An 18401-nucleotide genomic window follows, 5' to 3' on the forward strand; every position below is an offset into this window, starting at 1 on the left:
CTCAATGAATTTTGCTTGCACAAAATTGTAGGTGCCAGCAAAGCAAACCGGGCATTTGGCATACTGAACAAAAAGTGAAACAGATACAAGAAATAATGAGGAGATAAAGGAAGATTCAACTTTCTCCTTAACGTTTGTTATATTCAATTATTCACATAAGAAAATCTGAACTTCAGGCTATCATGCTGTCCAGCCAATCTTCAAGCTCTTCCTCAGTAACATTTTTAGATGTAGTTTGCTGTTGCTGTGATGCCGTACTCTTCTCTTTAGGCACATCCAGTTTTAAAGGGTCTGGAAAAGTGAAAAGAACAGACTTGAAAATCTGGAAACAATTCCCCACCAGCTCTTTTGTCCCAGATCATTTTCTTTTTAATGCGCAACTGACTAAATGCAATCTCTCTGTCTTGAAGAACAGCGAGTCATATTCCAAAAATAGTAGCAACAATAAAACCAGGAGCTTAATAAGCTCAACCAGAGCAATGTGGCTTCTGTCTGATTCAAGTAACAAGGCCTGCTCTACTGCTTCTGGTGACATCTTACACGTTCAACCATGTTGGACTAATTTTTTAGGCTAGCAAGAAAATCATACACAAAAAATCAGCAATGCTAAAAATTATTTTACAGCATTGTGGACTGGAGAGGAGTAGCAAACCGTCGCCAGCAAATCTAACAAACACTGTAACTTCTAGGAATGCAAACAAAAGGAAGGACTTAGCACATTTTTGAAATATGAAAATTTTTGTATTTGTTCTGTTTTCATACTAAACTTAATTTTGTAAAATCAATGCTAGTAAAGTTTGAAAATAGGAACTATAGCAAAGCCATCAGAAATAGCTGTCAATTCTTCTGTATACCATATTAGCGCAGCGAAGTAAGGGCCGATAATGTTACATAAAACCTTGATTTTATCTTCCTCTCACTAAAATTTTCTAGCAGTACATTATTTTTTTTTTAATTTACAATTTTGCTGAATCATAAGACCAATGCTGTTCTACAGAAGAATTAATGCTTAAAATTAACTGACAATTCTGAAACTTTAGTTCAGTGGGGAGTTAAAATTGGAAAGGAACAAACGGGTCAGAACACAGCCCCAGAAAAATGAAATGATGACAGCGGTGCTGTTGCCTGGCTCATCAAAAGTTCAAAAACATCACCAAAAGAGAGAGCAACGGAAATTAAATAAGGGCATGCTGGGGAGAAGAGACATCTTACCGTTTTCCTTACAATCCATTTTCAAGTCTTTCTCCGTTGATATGTTGTAGGATAATGCACCTGACACAGGTTTGTTTTGTGTATCAATGGGAGCATCTAGATTTAGGAGACGATCTAGTTCTTCATCCAAATGGTCAGTCTCTTGCTTTGATAGCGGATGGGCTCTCTGGAAGGGTTCTGCTGCACTTGCCCTCAGACCATTTTTCCTTCCCGGCTCTGATGCAGCAACAGAATCACCAACAGGGTGGGAGACCAACATCGTTTCACTTTGAGCCTGAGACTGTCGGAACAGAAGCTCTCTCCTCTTGCCATCTTCAATAATTTTAGTCTTCATCTGTGGGAGCTCTACAGGTGTTGATGCCTACGAGTACAAGAAAGGGCTTGAGTCTTTCTAATGATTAAACCCATTTTTACTATTCTGTCTGATTTGGATTGTAATTCATGCTTCCTACAATTGATCATTTAAGAAGGCACAATGAATTTCAGCAGAATTTAATTCAGAAGTAAAAGCAAACTAAAATTACCATCTTGATGATACTTCTGCAGAAGCAAGTACAAAATAAAAACTCTTTTTATCCCTTATTATGGAATATGAGATGGTGTGCTAAATCAGCAAGCTCCGTTGTTTCACAAATACTTCCAGAGAGTTACTTTTCTTTAATTCTTCTGTAATGACATCCCATCAATACTCTGAATTTTGGAATGACTGAAGTCAGAATTTGGCGAGAAACATTATCCTATGTTAGGCCTTCCCTCCAAAATTCCAGTCTTGAAAGCAAACCATACTACAGGTTGCTGATAATCATTTAGCAAAAGTTATAGTAAATAGCTGTATATTTTGAAAAATTAAACCAAATTACAAAACATTATCAAATACTGAAACAAGAAATAGCAACACATTATTTAACCATGGAATGCAGACTCTGCTTTTATGCAGATGCCCCGGCGTTAATAACGCTGCAGCGTATCTGCTGACCACATCACCGGTCAGAATGACACACAAAGATTAAATGTTGTAACACACACTTCACAACCCCGATAAAAGTTAAAGACCGTGACTGAAAATCTTAAGAAGAAAACTGTGAAAGTAACATATATTTGCAGATTCCCTTAGACATCCCATTTGCTGACATAGTTGAGCTCCTGTAAGAAAGAGCACAGACAGCTGTGTCAGTCAGAGAAGCACTTCATGCAACTCCAAACAGAAGTAAAATTTCTTCTGTAAGGGTCCTTTTTCTTTTTCCTTGCTGGAGTAGATGGATTTTGTTTAAGAATCTTGGGCTTATATTTAAGTCTCGTTGGTTCTTTTGCCCTTACATGAATATTTTCTTTCTCACAGCCTGAAGAAACATTTTTTCCTAATATTCTGTTGCTTTCTTTTTTTCCCCACCAGAGCATAAATGACATTTTCGTCACCTGTTTGATTGACAGTTCTACCTGTTCTAACACAGATGTAACTTTGATTCATGGCATAAACTTGTACGTTGATATTAGCTATGCAGAAGAGTAAATCACAACTAAAATAATTAACAGGAAAAAATGTGAAAGCTCTTCCAAAATTTTGGCGCGTGATTTTAACAGCTGCTAACAAGAGAAGTAAACACAGAAACAGTGCGATCATTCAGTGTCAAACACTGGGATACCTGGTGTCAAATCTAATGTGCCGCACATCAAAGCCCTTTGTTCAAAGCCAATGAGCATAAAAAGTGCTAATAGAGGGCTATCCTGCATTACATGCCATGTGACGTGCCAGTCTCAAGAAAAGTATTTACTTATAAGATACATTCTACTTATGTTTGAAGACCAAGTTTAAAGTAATCATTCTTGCATAGATCGTTTCACTCAAAATATTTGCATTTTCTTATGAAAATTCACAGCATTACCTGCACAAGTTCAGCAGCGACATTCAACCTCAGATGCAGAGGCAGTTCCTGAAGGGCCTGGACCAAAGACTGGCAGTCAACGGAAAGTGCAGATAACTGAAATATAATTCAACACACAGGGCGCTTGTATTAAAAAAAAAATGAACTAATAATGACTTTAATCCTTTACATTCCCCTGTTCAACATGTTCAAGGAATGTGAGGAACAAGCTACCGGAACACAAGGCTTCATAGTTTTAAATTACACATGTACAAAGCGGTTTGGCTAAATGACCATATAAACACGTAGAATGCAAATAATCACTTAAAGGTTTAAAAACAAGGTATAAATGGAATGCTCCTTAGGTGATGCCTTGAAAATCCAAAGTCAGAAATAGTTCTGCAAGTTGACAATGTCATAAGAGGCTTCTCCAACTCAAACATCTTTTAATCTGTGAAGCTTTCTATGCAGTGGGAATTGCCGTTCTGTAACGAGTTGCTACTGCTTTCTAAGCAATCAAACCATGTAGATTGTGTGCAGCTCAACTGTTTTTAGTGCCTAAACAACATGACCCTTTTTATACTTCCCCATCTTTTAAAATGTTCTTTCGATGCTTACAAAAGCAACAAACTATAGTTACATACACTTTTAAAATTATATTCAAGATACTCAAGAAAGATACTCTACTGCTGCCCAGTTGCTTACAAGGTGGAACTGTCACTTATTATCATGACAGGTATTGAAGTTTCATTTTCTCTTGGCCCCTTTTTTTTTCTTTTTGCTCTAAACAATTAAAAACAAACTTACACAAAACAAACCACCAATATTTGATGGTTTTACAGAACACGCTGGACTTTTTGGTAGACTTAAACAGATGTCGAGCCCACAGTACAGCAGAACATTCTGAGCACATTCACCACCGACGAAAAAGATAATTTGATATCCATCACATTTTTTAAAATCTGACAACAAAATGCTTAAGTTCAGTCTATACTCTCACTTTCATGCAAGCAGAGAAGCTGCTTCTAAATCTAGCTTAAAGGGACAAAAATGTGTCCCTCTTCATATGGTATAGCCCGACGCAAACATTTAGAAGTCCAAATACTTCTAAATTAGGGGAGAGTGTTTTGTGCTGTATCATAAGAGCTTTGCCAAAGGACTTCACACTGCTCCCAAGAGCCAGTCAACAGGATGGCTTTTGACACCTGCACACACAGCAAGAATGAACATCAAAGACAACATATTCCAACAGCATATTTACAAAATTAAAATAAATTTTTAAAAAATAAACAATGTGGTTGGTTTAAGTTTCTTGTATCCAAATTCTGGTTCTGGTATCCAGTAATGACAGTAAAAGGACCAAACAAATATCTGATGACTAGAATTTTTCTTCTTTACTAACAACAAACATTATTTTACAATGAATTAGTGATCACCATCCAAGATGATTCACTGGTACAAGTAACCTCAAAAAGTCTTCAACGAGCAATTCTTGTTGCCCAGCAATGAACTAGAACTTCAGAAAACCCACTTCTTTTGACAGATACTGAAGATCAAGGATGGCTTCTGCACATTTGCAAAGGACAAGGAAATTGTATGAATCTAATAACATAAGAAATTGTAAAAAGTCAAGTATCACTGAATAACATTTAAGTGTGTTTGGGACGAGCCAAGTACACGTGCAAAAAGATGAATGTGAATGAACATTGTGAATGAAGGTGAAAATGGAGACAGGGAAGAGGACAGGCTCAGGATGAACAAAAAGAAGAATTTGGAGAAACTATATAATAGAAGAGGGAATTCAATATCCAAGTAGAGGCTTCACTAAAAGCGATGTTTGAATAAAAAACCCAAAGTGATCAAAGCAGTATTTAATAAGTCATAAATTTCACAGTACATGTAGTTATTTGTTCAAGAAAATAAGTAGAGGCAGGCTTTGTTGCTGGAATTGCTATGTTACTGAAAAATCTGAATTACTATTACCTGCTTGATTTTTAAATGGCAGACTGTGTTCTGAAACATTTTTATTGCATTTTATCAATATATGATAAAGCAAATCCAGATGTACTTTTTATAATAATGAATGGCAATATTCTTAATAAACTGAAAACTCGTTATTGTTGATGTCACCGTTACATTTCCATTCCACATTTGAAACTGATGCTTTGCCATTGCTTTCTACAAATAATAGGGAATGGGAAATATCTAGTCACTCTGTAACTATTTTTATGCCTTTTCTGCTTTATTTTGTTCCATCTTACTCACTTCAGTTTACAGTTCTCTAATCCTGTACATCATGTGTAGACAGGCAAAGAACTAGAAACAGGTGAGCTAAGAGGCAAAGGCAAGGAATTTAGCAAAGTGGATCTAGGATGAAAATTAGACCCTGATCCAGCTTTCAGGGAAAAGAAAGATGGGCCAGAAACAAAAGGAGATAACAGGCTGAAGACCAGAGACAATGTGAAAAAATAGACAATGCTATGAACCCATCTGGGCCGGGATTCTGGACTAAAATAAGGAATCAAAGTGACGGTAATGGTGACAGTGCCGCAATCTACTTCAAACTGACATAAGACCAGTGAGAGACAGGAAACAGTTTGAAACAAGGAATTTGGATGGGGCAGGATGAATGACTACAGTTCGGTAAGGGTGGGGGCAGAAGAACGTGCCCAGCACAGCACACTTCCCAGTGAGCGAGAGCGTGGGACCGGCTCCAGAACTGCGCGGTCTCATCACTGGCAGCCAGAACAACAGTTGTGAAATCCACTGGCAACGTGCTCACGATGGCTTTAGCCATTCAGAAATTAATGAATGTGTTCAATCACCTAAATGCTATAATGACAAGCCTAGGAGGAAATTATGAAGAAATTAACATTCAGGATACTGACATCCTGCACACTGGGAGCGGCAGGAACTGATAAGAAAAAATACAGTCATCGAAAGACTGTATCCCACTGGACAAACATGTTGGTTTAAAGAAATGCTGCACCTGGTTTTATTTCCTCGTTGTACTTTGACGTTACAGCTTTGATGTACCTTTAAATATCACTTCCCAGGGGATAATTATTATCGCTATTTTAGGAAATAAATAGCAAACTTTTAAGATGTGAATACATATGTACGTTTCAAGTAACACTCAAGCACAATTTCGCAGCAATTTTAAGAAAAGCTTGGAAGACAAAAGCATTTATCTTGCAATAATTTAGGTGCCTTATATGAGGAAGATGTGAGGAAGATTACAACACTTTCCAGTATCCTGATATAGAGAACAGCAGACTCCTATTGCTTTGACCCTTTTTATTGCAGCATAAAGAATCCACATACAAATAATCTAAAACCTAATTGGTTCCGTAGTCATTTTGGAGGTGATGTTTCAACCAGAGGTATGAACTATTAATTTAAAAGAACTAGAACAAGCTTCATAGTCAAATATATGAATACACTTCTATAGGTTTTCTTATTTTACTACACTATTTTCTCTTGAATACAGCTGAAAAAGGAAGGCTGACTTGATATGTCAAATAAAACAAAGTGACAGTCCCTTATTTTCCCTTCACTGGATGCATCTGCTTGTTCTTTTCTTCCAACATTACTTAAAAACCTCATAAAAACCTTTGATTAGTCTTCAACAGGAAAAAAAACAGGATAAGACCCAAAAGCCTCCAACATCAGAGACAAATTAATAAAAATATGCAGAATAAAGAGTGTTATTATTGTATTAAACAATTTGTTGCTGAAAGCACAACTGCCTAGGTATTCTGTGCCAGGCGATTATCCATACAAACTCATTTGAATGACAGTTCTGTTACCTGCTTATGGCATATGCTTTCTCTATCCCATTCTTTCTCGTCAGCAAATCGGAACTGCGTAAAGGAATCTCCTACAGAAAAGAAATAAAAAATGTGTTATTTTTTTAAATAACAAGCTTTCTCCAAAGTCCCCAACTCTACAGAAGTAAATTCAAACAATAAATGTCACGTCTTTAACAAATTTGCATTTAATTTTAATGCTGCTTGCATTCACAATATTAAACTTCTTTAAGCCAAAGTTCTATAGAAAGATCTTCTAATCTCTTATTTGCCAAACAGTACTGAAAAAAGCACAACAAATTCAAAACTGAATGAGGAGGTGCCACGTGAACAAGTGAGATTTTTCATTGAAAAGTCTGACTCGGACAACAGGAATAGGACAACAGGAATAGGAATATGGACAGACTGCATTTTTTTATGGAAAGCTTTGAATGTGCTGTGGATAGACCTCTTATCAACATGCAGATCTCTCTTAACATGGATTATACATGTCCTAAAAATTATTTTGTACAGGCCAAGTAACGACTTCTTGTTTTCTGGTAGCTAATTTCTCCAGACTCTCTCTTTCTTGAACTAGTCCCTACTCCAGCATGTCATCAAAAAAAGGTACTGAACCCCGAACTCCAATTCATGTGCATAAGGGACTGAATTAAAAGAAACCTTAAACAGGGCTAATTAAGCAACATATGTAACCTTAGTTATAGGATCTTCTAACCCCCTACCACATTCCTCCAAGGCAGTAGGAACTTCCTCTTGCTATAGCAGGGCTTGGGTTATTAAAAACAATAAAAATATTTATTATTAAAAATAATAAAACAAAAGTTTTAGATGCAGTATTTCTATTGCAGTACCACGCCGGGTTGCAGAAGATAGTCCTGTAAATTTATTCACTGAAAAAACACACAAGAATTCCAGGAACTCAAAAAAATGAGTAAGGCCTGTGACAGAGGAAACATGAAAGATTAGGGTCGCAAGACGATAGCGAAAGGTCTACAGTAACAGAAAGCAAAGATGCTGCTGATGCAGAGTACGGGACACACGCTGCCTCAGACCCGGCAGTTTGAGAACAAGGAGCTGTTTCAGGAGCTCTACTGGGGAAAAAAAAAAAATTATTGTGTGAAGGAGATGAAATTGGATCCCGAGAATTGCAGATCACTAGGATTTAGTCCAGCAGTTAGCTGAGAAGCAACAGCTCATTCTTTCCCAATCCTTAATAGAGAATGAATGCGCTAGAGGAAGTTTTCCATGGCATTACCAACAACTGAGCATCTAATTTCCGTTTGGCTCTCAATATCTTAACTGCCATTCATATCTGTGACAATTCCTGAATCACGCCCTTAATCCTGCGTACAAAATCCGAACATATAACGCGCTGTCCCCAAAACTGGCTTCTTTTCCATTGTCTGCTTGTCCCAAAATGTAGGGGAGTTCAGCCTTTCAGCAATTTTACTCGATAGTGCAACCATCAGCCAGCTTCTGTATTGCAAACAGAATGAATAAGCAGCAAAATGGCACAGTAATCCACATATTTCTGTGCCAAACAATAAAGAAACAGAGACCTAACCATTTCCCAGCTGGAATGTAAGATTTATTGGCCATGGCATTTTTTTTAATATCTAAAGCGCACTTCTAATCCATTGCATTTCACGTATGCTCATTGGGTATGCAATGTGCTCATATACTAATCGCGCTGTGTACCTGGCATGTCCATCACCATCATCTTCAGAACCATTCCAGCAAGAAAGGGACCTTCTCAGCTGAGTATTTATATAGATATTTATGACCATTACCATGTCCAGCTTGAATGTGCATCTCCCTGTTTTCATTAGGTTGATCTAACATTGTTCAGCATTACGGTCTGACATAGGACCTTGCCTAATCAGCTGGGCTTTGGTTCACATTCAATGCCTCCAGATACTACTGGTTGGAAAACAACCGGTGTCAAACAGTACAAGTGCAAATAACTAAAATTAAGCACTGAAATTAACATTTAGATATCTGAGAAGAAGCCTAACTTTATGAATGTGTAGTTCACATAATTCACAAACACCAGGTTCCCAGACAGCAAAGCATGCTCAGCAGTATGGAAAAATGAGATCCTGAACTTGATCACTCACAGTTGACTCACTGCTGACAAACATGCCTTCCTCTTCACTGCACACAGCACAACAGTAAATAAATCCCATCCCTCTGTTTCAAAATATCTAGAATAGAATCATTGAATGATAGAATGGTTTAGGTTGGAAAGGACCTTGAAGACCATCGAGTTCCAATCCCCTGCCATGGGCAGGGACACCTCCCACAACACCAGGTTGCTTACAGCCCCATCCAACCTGGCTTTGAACACCTCCAGGGATGGAGCTTCCACAACTTCCCTGGGCAACCTGTTCCAGTGCCTCACCACCCTCAGAGTGAAAAATTTCTTCCTAATGTCTAATCTAAATCTACCTTCCTCCAGTTTGACACCATTCCGCCTCGTCCTATCACCACATGCCCGTGTAAAAAGTCCTTCCCCATCTTTCCTGTAGGCCCCCTTCAGATACTGGAAGGCTCCTATAAGGTCTCCCTGGAGCCTTCTCTTCTCCAGGCTGAACAAGCCGAACTCTCTCAGCCTTTCCTCATAGGAGAGGTGCTCCAGCCCTCGGATCACCTTTGTGGTCCTCCTCTGGACCCGCTTCAACAGGTCCGTGTATTTCTTATGTTGGGGGCTCCAGTGGTGGATGCAGTACTCCAGGTCGGGTCTCAGGAGAGCAGAGTAGAGGCGCAGAATCACCTCCCTTGACCTGCTGGCCACACTTCTGATGCAGCCCAGGAAGCGGTCAGTCTTCTGGGCTGCAAGCGCACATTGCCGGCTCGTGTTGAGCTTCCCATCAATCAATACCCCCAGGCCCTTCGCCTTGGGGCTGTTCTCAATCCATTCTCCATCCAGCCTGTATTTATGCTTGGGATTGCCCCGACCCAGATGTAGAACCTTACACTTGGCCTTGTTGAACTTCATGAGGTTTGCACAGGCCCACCTCTGCAGCCTGTCCAGGTCCCTCTGGATGGCATCCCTCCCCTCCAGCATGTCTACCTCTCCATACAGCTTGGTAACATCGGCAAACTTGCTGAGGGTGCACTCAATCCCGCTGTCCATGTTACCAAAGATTTTGAGCAGCACTGGTTCCAGTACCAACCTCTGACGAACACCACTTGATCACTGGTCTCTACTTGGACATCGAGCCATTAACCACAACTCTTTGAGTGCAACCGTCCAGCCAGTTCTGTATCCACCAAGTGGTCCATCTGTTGAATTCATGTCTCTCCAATTTAGAGACCAGGGTATCGTGAGGGACAGTGTCAAACGCTTTGCACAAGTCCAGGTAGAGGACATCAGCTGCTCTTCCCTTGTCCACTACCGCTGTAAACACCTTGTAGAAGGCCACCAAATCTGTCAGGCATGACTTGCCCTTGGTGAAGCCATGTTGGCTGCTACCAATCACCTCCTTTTTTCCACATACTGCTAAGAAGTAATAACTAATGCCAAAAATTAAAGAACTGCAAATTCATTCTTCAGTCTTACGATTTTAAAATGGGTTCAAAAATGTGCAAATTAATTTATGTTTTAACAGCTCATATTTTAAAGGTTCAATTTAGTTACACATGTAAAGAAGTTTTATTGAAAAATAATTAAACCACATTATCCCCAAAGTCTGAAGACTATTAGAACAAAGGCATAAGCATTTTCTTCCAATATCCCCAAGACTCCTTCAGTTATTTCTCATGCTGTGTCACAGAGGAAATAATTTCCTCTGCTCTTATAAAAAAGTAACATTAAACTGAAGGATTAGTTGAACTGTTTCAGTATCTGAGAATGACCGTATGTAAAGCAGCTAAACAAATCTACTTCATTAGGAAAATCCACTGGGATCAAGAACTGGTTTATAGTTCTCCAAACTCACAAAGTTGGTAATAACAGATCCTCAGTTTGATATTGTATTGCTGAATTAAAGGGTATGACTTAAACTGCAGTTTAACTAGGCTCTTTAAATAAGTTAACAAAGCATGCCTTTCAAATGGAAAAGCAATAACTACAATTCACAGTAGCACATTTAATGCAAATTAGGTTAATGAGAATGTTGGTCTAACCAATTATCTTTTCACAAATTCCTTTACCCTGAAAATAACTTCCTTTTATGCCATGAATACTAATCAAAAATCTTGCAATGACTCCGAGTTCCTTCCAACATAAAAAATACCTTTCTTCATGTGAATAGTTTTTAATGTTACTTACAAATATCAGTTGGCCTTCAAATACAGAGTAGCCAAAAATGATGCATTGAAGTAAACCTCACACATCGTCTTTGGTAACATTCATAACAAGCCTTAATATTCTTTATTGTATAAAATGTAACTTTATTTTGAAAGAACGGCAGATCTAAACCACCATGCTTTCCTACCACTTCGATATATTTTAAAGTTAAATCAGTTGATTTAAACAGAATACATGTTTCATAGTCTCATTAGCCCAATTATCTGTTCTTACAAATATTCACTGAATAGAAGAATCAAACAAATCCTACCTGTAATCTGTAATAAATATTTTCCAATCTGTGAAACTATGAGTTTTAAAGTTGCAAAAATTGATGAAAAAACAGTTTTCAGTAGGAAAACTGACATATCAGTGGAATGATTTTGTTCACTTTAACTCTCCAATTCATTAAAAGCAAAAGACATAAAACATTAATGAAGCTGGAGGAAATATATTCTAGAGTCTTGAAGATTTTCAAACTGGAGGGAGGGAACAAACAGTGTAACAGGATCCTTCTAAGACTGTCACGACTGTGAAGAAGCACTGCAACGGCAAATATAAGACTCTAAACCCCCCCTTTTTTTTTTTTAATCAGAATTTACCTTCCTAATAAGCACCAATTATTTTGATAAACTTATTTGGGGTTTTTGAACCTTTTTTCATCTCCCATTTATTCTATTTTGGGAATTCAAGCCTTTGTCTACATGTCTGTTTAGTCAGCTAAATAATATGGGATAAATTTATGGTGGCAGTATGCAGCTGAACCAAATAAACCACAACAGAAAACTACAACTTAGCTACATTTGGGAAATGAACAACAAGACCTAAAATACCTTAAAAAGCATCCTCTATTTACTACACCAGACAAAGTTCTTCCCGAGTTACTAAACTGAAAAGGTTCTTTCTGATTAAAGTCCATCTTTAGAATAGATTTTAAGCAATTTTGCAAATTTAACTTGGAAGAGATCCCTTCTTCTCTATATCAGTCCCCAGTTCATGACTACTTATGAAGGATGTAACATCAAAACAAGCTAACTGCCTGTTCCATCAGTCTTCTTCACGGGTTCCAATTATGCAGCAGGAAACAGATGTTATTTTTAAGGTGAAAAAAAGAACCAGATCCTCCAATCTAGCACTTTTCTGCAGGGAAAAACAATCTGAATTGCAGAGTTTAGGCAGGAATGATGCTTGAAATCTTATCCAACATCAATGGTTCATATAAGACTGACCAACTCTCTTGAGAGGTCGGGGGGGAGATAAGCAACATAGTCTTTCCCTTCTAATAGTGCAGGACTTCATGTAGAAGGTCCAAAAAAAGACAGAAATATACAGATGACAGAAATAGTAGGCAACTACTAAGTCATGAATTTTGAGCTAATTTACAAGCTCAAAGAGAAAACTACAGCTTACTGGCCTTTTGGGATTAGTTAGGCAGACGTGAGAGAATCTTTCTCAAACTGGAGGGAAAAGCACGAGGAATAACTCCCATCCATCCATGCCATCGCTTGCTCTAACTAGATTTTCAAAACAGCATGGAAACAGCAAGAACCAGACTGGGTGCTTTGGAACATTACTGGAATGAAAAGATGTCTTTTCTCCTCACACAAGGCCACGTCCAGCCTGGCCTTAAATACCTCCAGGGATGGGGCCTCAACAACCTCTCTGGGCAACCTGTTCTGGTGCCTTACCACCATCAAAGTGAAAAATTTCTTCCTAATTTTTAATCTAAACCTGCCCTCTTCCAGTTTGAAGCCATTACCCATCGTCCTGTCACTACATGCCCTATTACAGATATATATAGATATTTAAATATATTTTATATATATTATTTGTCTATCTACAATTAATGCTCATTTTATATAAAAGTCTCTTTGGATAAATACTACTGAAGATTTCCTTTTATGAGACACCTAATGGTTTTCCATTTTTCTCCTACGAAAGGAGACTTACATAGATACAAATTCATAATAAATATTCTCCCAACACTAGGAAATACATGTTCTGCAAAGGTTTTATAGGAATAATTTGATACACATCATAAACAGATAATCATCCAGATATGATAATTTTCCCACAATGAGGTATCATATAATCCTGAGAAACAGACTTCTGGAAGACACAAAGCTTCCAAAGACTCTTCATGGCAGTTCTAGTAACATCACTAATTCCTATTTCTGTTTTTTTAATTTCTCGACTTTGGTAGAGTACACACTGTATCTATTATCTTTTACTATGACTAAGGCTGCAATGAGCTACTTACGCAATTTGCCACGAGCATCGATTGAGTAATAGCAATTTTCAGAATGTAAGAATACAAAAACAACAGATAAAGACCCTTTAAGAACTCAACATCTATTAACTTGCTTCAGACACTAGTAAGATCAGTAATACGGTAAGTCACTGCAAAGTCTGTCTTTTATCACGAACATGACAGGTATTTCCAAAGAACATGCCTTCACCACCAATACTTTAGCACAACCTACATTTTTCCCCGGTTCTGCTGCTCACCAGTAGGTTGCACAGCCGTGTATTACAAACTCCAGAAGGCTTATGCAACAGCTCAGCATCAAAATTCTAACTACTAGCAGAATACATAACTCAAAATACTTTAAATAACATTCTTCTACTGTTACCAGCAGAAGTTCTTGAGCTCTGCGCAAACATACCGGTGTCAAGGATATTTGCAGCCTGCACTGCAAACTATAAAGCATATTTGCAACCAGATTCAAAACGAACAATACTCTAATGTAATGCCCTGGCGCAACTACACAGTACTACTAGCCACAGTTTAAAAAATATGTGAATTTGACCAAACAATGGGATCATCTGATCAAGGCTAAAAGATGTCCTCAAAATTTAAAAAGTGTTGCAGACAAAGGAGTACGAAGGAAAGATCTTTGGAAATTAGTGCTGCTTCTGGAACAGAGTGTCTATTCAGGAAGAACAGAACTAATTTAACATATAGAGGAACTACAGCCTATTGAAACCAAGGTCAGGAGCCAGTTTATCAAATGAAGGGCAGGGTGAAGCCAACAAGTGCCAAAGAACACAATGATTTAAAAAAAAAATAAAATCTCTTTTTTTATTAAAAGCAGAAGCAGAGGTTAAAAAGAGTCAAAACAGAAACACAGAACAAATAAAATGGTTTTCGAAGAGGTTCAGAAAAACAAACAGTAGTATACAAGGCTCTGCATGAATGCCAGGTGACTAAGAAATAGGACAGAAGGAATTGGAACATCTTTAAGCCTTTAAAGCTTCAGAACAGGAATACTGGGAGCAGTGAAAGAAAGACTGAAGAGGACATTGCAATATCAGCTCCATGTGTTTGATGGACAAACTAGTAGAAACTGTAAGAAATTTAATGGCTACGCAGATAAACATAATAGTTGGGGGAAGAGTCAACATGGCATTTGAAAAGGAAAGTTCTGCTGGATGATGTAAGACAATTTCTTCAAAGAAGCAAAATATCATGCATATAACCAGGATCTAGTTCATGTAATTCACATGTGTTTCCAAAAGCTCTCACAGACATCCCACTCCCTTTCCCACCCGAGACTTCAGAGCAGCAAAAAGAAGAGGAGGCTTTGTATGAATAAATAATAGCCTAAAAGTAGAAAGGAAAAGAGTAAATTGTCAATTTTCACATTAAAAGAAACCACCAGTACAGTTCTCTGGAGTCGTATTTGTTTGAACTCTTCATTCAATTAAAACAGAAGAGAAAAAAAGATGAAAAAAATGAAGTAACGAAGTTTGCTAACCTTCTTATGGTAGCACAGATGAAGGTAGGCTGTGGAGAATGATGTAAGAACTTCACAAGATCGAGAAAGCAGATTTTAAAATGGCAGATGAAACTCAATACCAAAAATGCAAAATGCTGCACTTCACATACAAAATAAGTTCAGAGCTGACCAACACCATTCAGAATCAGAATCTCAGTGCTCTGTGATGCTCTTTCCAATTATTAAAAATGCAGGAGTGAACAACACAGAGAAAATCATTACACCCTTATCATGTATTATTATCTTGAACACTGTGCACAGTCCTCATTTCCCAAGCCCAACCTCAAAAAGTAAAACAGCATTAGAAAAGGCATGGAACAGTTGCTGTACGAGAAAAAATTTTGTAACTTAAACCAAGGAGGGGAACCAAGGGAACATGACAGACATCTGACAAATATGAACGGCATAAAAAGGGCAGATAGGGACTCACTGCTCATTGTCTCTTCTCACGGAAGACCTAGAGGCATCAAATGAAGCCAGCAGGGAATGCACTCAAAACAAATAAAAAGTGATAAATCTTTGTAAGTTGAAGCTAGGTTGTGGGACTCCCATGCTATCAGATGCTGCAGATGCCACAAGTTTCCACAGATGCAAGGAAGGATAGAAAATAACTATTTTTAAACACAAAGATTCCACATCTGGCTCAGGAAGTCCCTGGGACACAACAAATTGTCACAGGTCAAGAAATTTTTTGGGAAAGTAGCATATCATATAGCATGTTGAGGCGCTTTACCTCAGGTGTCTCCAGACGGACCTTAAGTCAAATTCAATAGAACCAACCTTAAATTAAAGCAAATAGCTACTTTTTTTTTTTAACTTGCAGAGCTCTACCTTTCTCCTAATTAGTTATCTTTCGGCAGGAAAAATAGGAAGGAAAAGTAAGTAATCCACAAATTTATTTTTAAACTGTAGCTAAGAGTTCTTTCAAGTCAATGCACATTTTACATCTGCAGGGTGCATAAGGAGACAACAGACAACACTACCATACAGGAAACTGAATAAACAGCATCAAGCAGCCCCTCTCTGCTTTCTAATTAACTTTTCCACATTTTTTAAACTGTGTAACTATTTTTTGTATGTAATTTTGGTAAAATACTTGATGATTATAACTCTTAAGATGCAGCAAAAATGCAAAATATTAAAACAAAATGCATTGAACAAAAAAATATATTTAAAATTTCACCCAAATACAGTAGCCTGATGCGGTTATTCATAAGTACCAATCCCATCTTCTCTATTACTCACTTTTTTACTGAGTAAACAATAAAATGATATTTAAGTGTGAAGTTACTGATTTCCCCATAGGTTAACCTTAAACCTTTCATTAAGTTTAAGCTAGTCACCTTAAATATTTACATTTTTCCTGATGTTTTATGACATTTTCTAGTGTCATTTTTTTCAGGTCACTAATTTATAACATACTTAGGGATTTTTAAATGTCACTGCAACCAGCTTGCTAGATTAGACAAAGTATAAAAGGCAACTCTCCTTGGCGTGAAAGGGAGAGGACTCAAGTACTTTCATAAGCCTGGACCCAACAAAGCAAAAAGCAGCTTAATAGTCGAATTTTTCATCCCTGCAGACCAACAGGTGAAGGAACCTAACGATCCAGCTCTTTGTGAAGACCCCGTTTCCTCCAAGACTATATAAGCAGCTAATATCAGTACAGCATGCATCCGTAGCAGGACGCACAGCTGAAATTCAACACTGGAAGAGATGGCAAGGTCCCCACCCAAAAGGAACACAACATCAAACCGCAGGACTCAAGAGGAATCCGTTTGCATGCCCTGGCACAAGGTACTCTTACCAGATTCTGGCTTGTAAGTGAGGAAAGAAGAGACAGAACGGAAAGGCAAGAATCTGAACCAAGAGGAACAAGGTTCAAGCAGAATGGAAGCCAGTCACCCAAGGAGATCCCTGGTTTGCCTTGCCTCCTGACAGGAACCGCGGTGCGGCAGCCACAGTGAACGGGCGTCAGAGGATGAGGGAGAGCGGAGAAGGATGCATTCCTACAGATTCTACGAAGCAAAATTACTGCCTTGGCAACCTGGGGCAGATGGTACCTCTAAGCTCAACCAACCACTATGAAGAAGAAATGAGAGCTTTGATGAATGGTTTGGTTTTATACAGAAAAGAGACAAATAACTCCGAGGTTAAAGCTGAAACAGCACCCTTCATTCATACCTTAGACAGTACAGCTCGTAAGTAATTCAACATCCTACACTTCTGAGCTCTGATAATGTGAGAAGTTAAAAAAAAATAATTCCATGATGGATGACATAACTTCTGCCGTTCATTCAGGAAGTTTTTATTTTTTTCTAAATTACACACGAAGACCAACTTTTACGATGCTTCCAAATTCAAGAATGTCCTACTGTATAAAACCAAAGGAGATTTCAAACTTTGCCAAGTGCTAGTTAGATCACTCATTATTAGAAAGATGAGATTCAAAACTCAGTTGCTGGTCTAAACTTGGCAGAGCACTCTACCCACTACACTGCTGTTTTGTAGACGGCTCTTTCTCAATTCTGTTAGGAACCTGAAAGTTCTTACCAATTACAGTTTAAGTAAAACATATATATTTTGAAAACACAATAAAACTTCTACTGTTGTTAGACAGTAGATAGATACATCATGTCATGCTACCTACAAGAAAGAACATCAGGAACAGCATGTTAACATATTTTGATAAGTCGTGGAATGTCACTCACTGGCCTAGGTTCTTTACCTTGTCCTATTTAAGCAAAGTTCCTCCTCATTATTCTTTGCGTGGATTATTGTTCATTCTACCTCCTGTGTAAACGGCACACGCAAGTATATTGCTGTATAGTATCTGGGAGGTGAGGATGTCACACAATTCATTAGATCACATTTATTCATGCACCTTTCCATCTAAGAGAACTTTATATCTAGCAGGCGTGCTTAACTAAGAGCAATTGCATTGCATAAATTTACACGAGGATAACCAGTTTTCTGTAAGCAGGCTGCCAGAATATTTGGTCTGAAAATTTCAAAATTCATAAAATATCTTTCTTATCCACAAACAGCAGGACTATACAAAATAAGCCTCCTTTATTCCACACGGTACCTCCATCCAAAAAATGTATTCTTTAAAAACAGAAGACAGTAACCTTAGAGCAAACAAGTGAACAAACTGAAGAAATACTTTAAGCAGCTTGCTATTTTTATTCCAATAATAGTCAGTAACTTGACACAATTACAGACAAGCCTGCTACCTATAGTTCTCACAAGCCACAAAAACACTGGAAAACTTCCCTTTGACTCTCCCCCTTCCATCCAATTTTCATAGCAGACAAATCATGAAAGTTTACAATAGTTTTTGACAGCTGACTATTCAAGCTTCCATTTGAAGCATTTAAAAGACGGTCTTAATTTCTGATGATGGTACACACATTGACAGCCCTCACATTATTAGAATTTCATAACC

General features: G+C 37.9%; 1 protein-coding gene across 1 annotated transcript in view; it reads right to left on the minus strand.

Moving 5' to 3' along the window:
- Positions 1–172: 172 nt before the first annotated feature.
- Positions 173–18401, minus strand: part of AVEN (apoptosis, caspase activation inhibitor) — a 98532-nt gene continuing 80303 nt past the window's right edge. Inside the window, exons 4-7 of the mRNA XM_009885550.1 lie at positions 6884–6954; positions 3096–3191; positions 1213–1573; positions 173–291 (exon numbers count right to left, since the gene is read on the minus strand). Of these exons, the coding sequence (XP_009883852.1) occupies positions 173–291; positions 1213–1573; positions 3096–3191; positions 6884–6954 (647 nt within the window). The remainder of the gene's footprint in view (positions 292–1212; positions 1574–3095; positions 3192–6883; positions 6955–18401) is intronic.

Source organism: Charadrius vociferus, unplaced genomic scaffold (genome assembly GCF_000708025.1).
Source record: "Charadrius vociferus isolate BGI_N301 unplaced genomic scaffold, ASM70802v2 scaffold755, whole genome shotgun sequence".
Lineage (NCBI taxonomy): Eukaryota > Metazoa > Chordata > Aves > Charadriiformes > Charadriidae > Charadrius > Charadrius vociferus.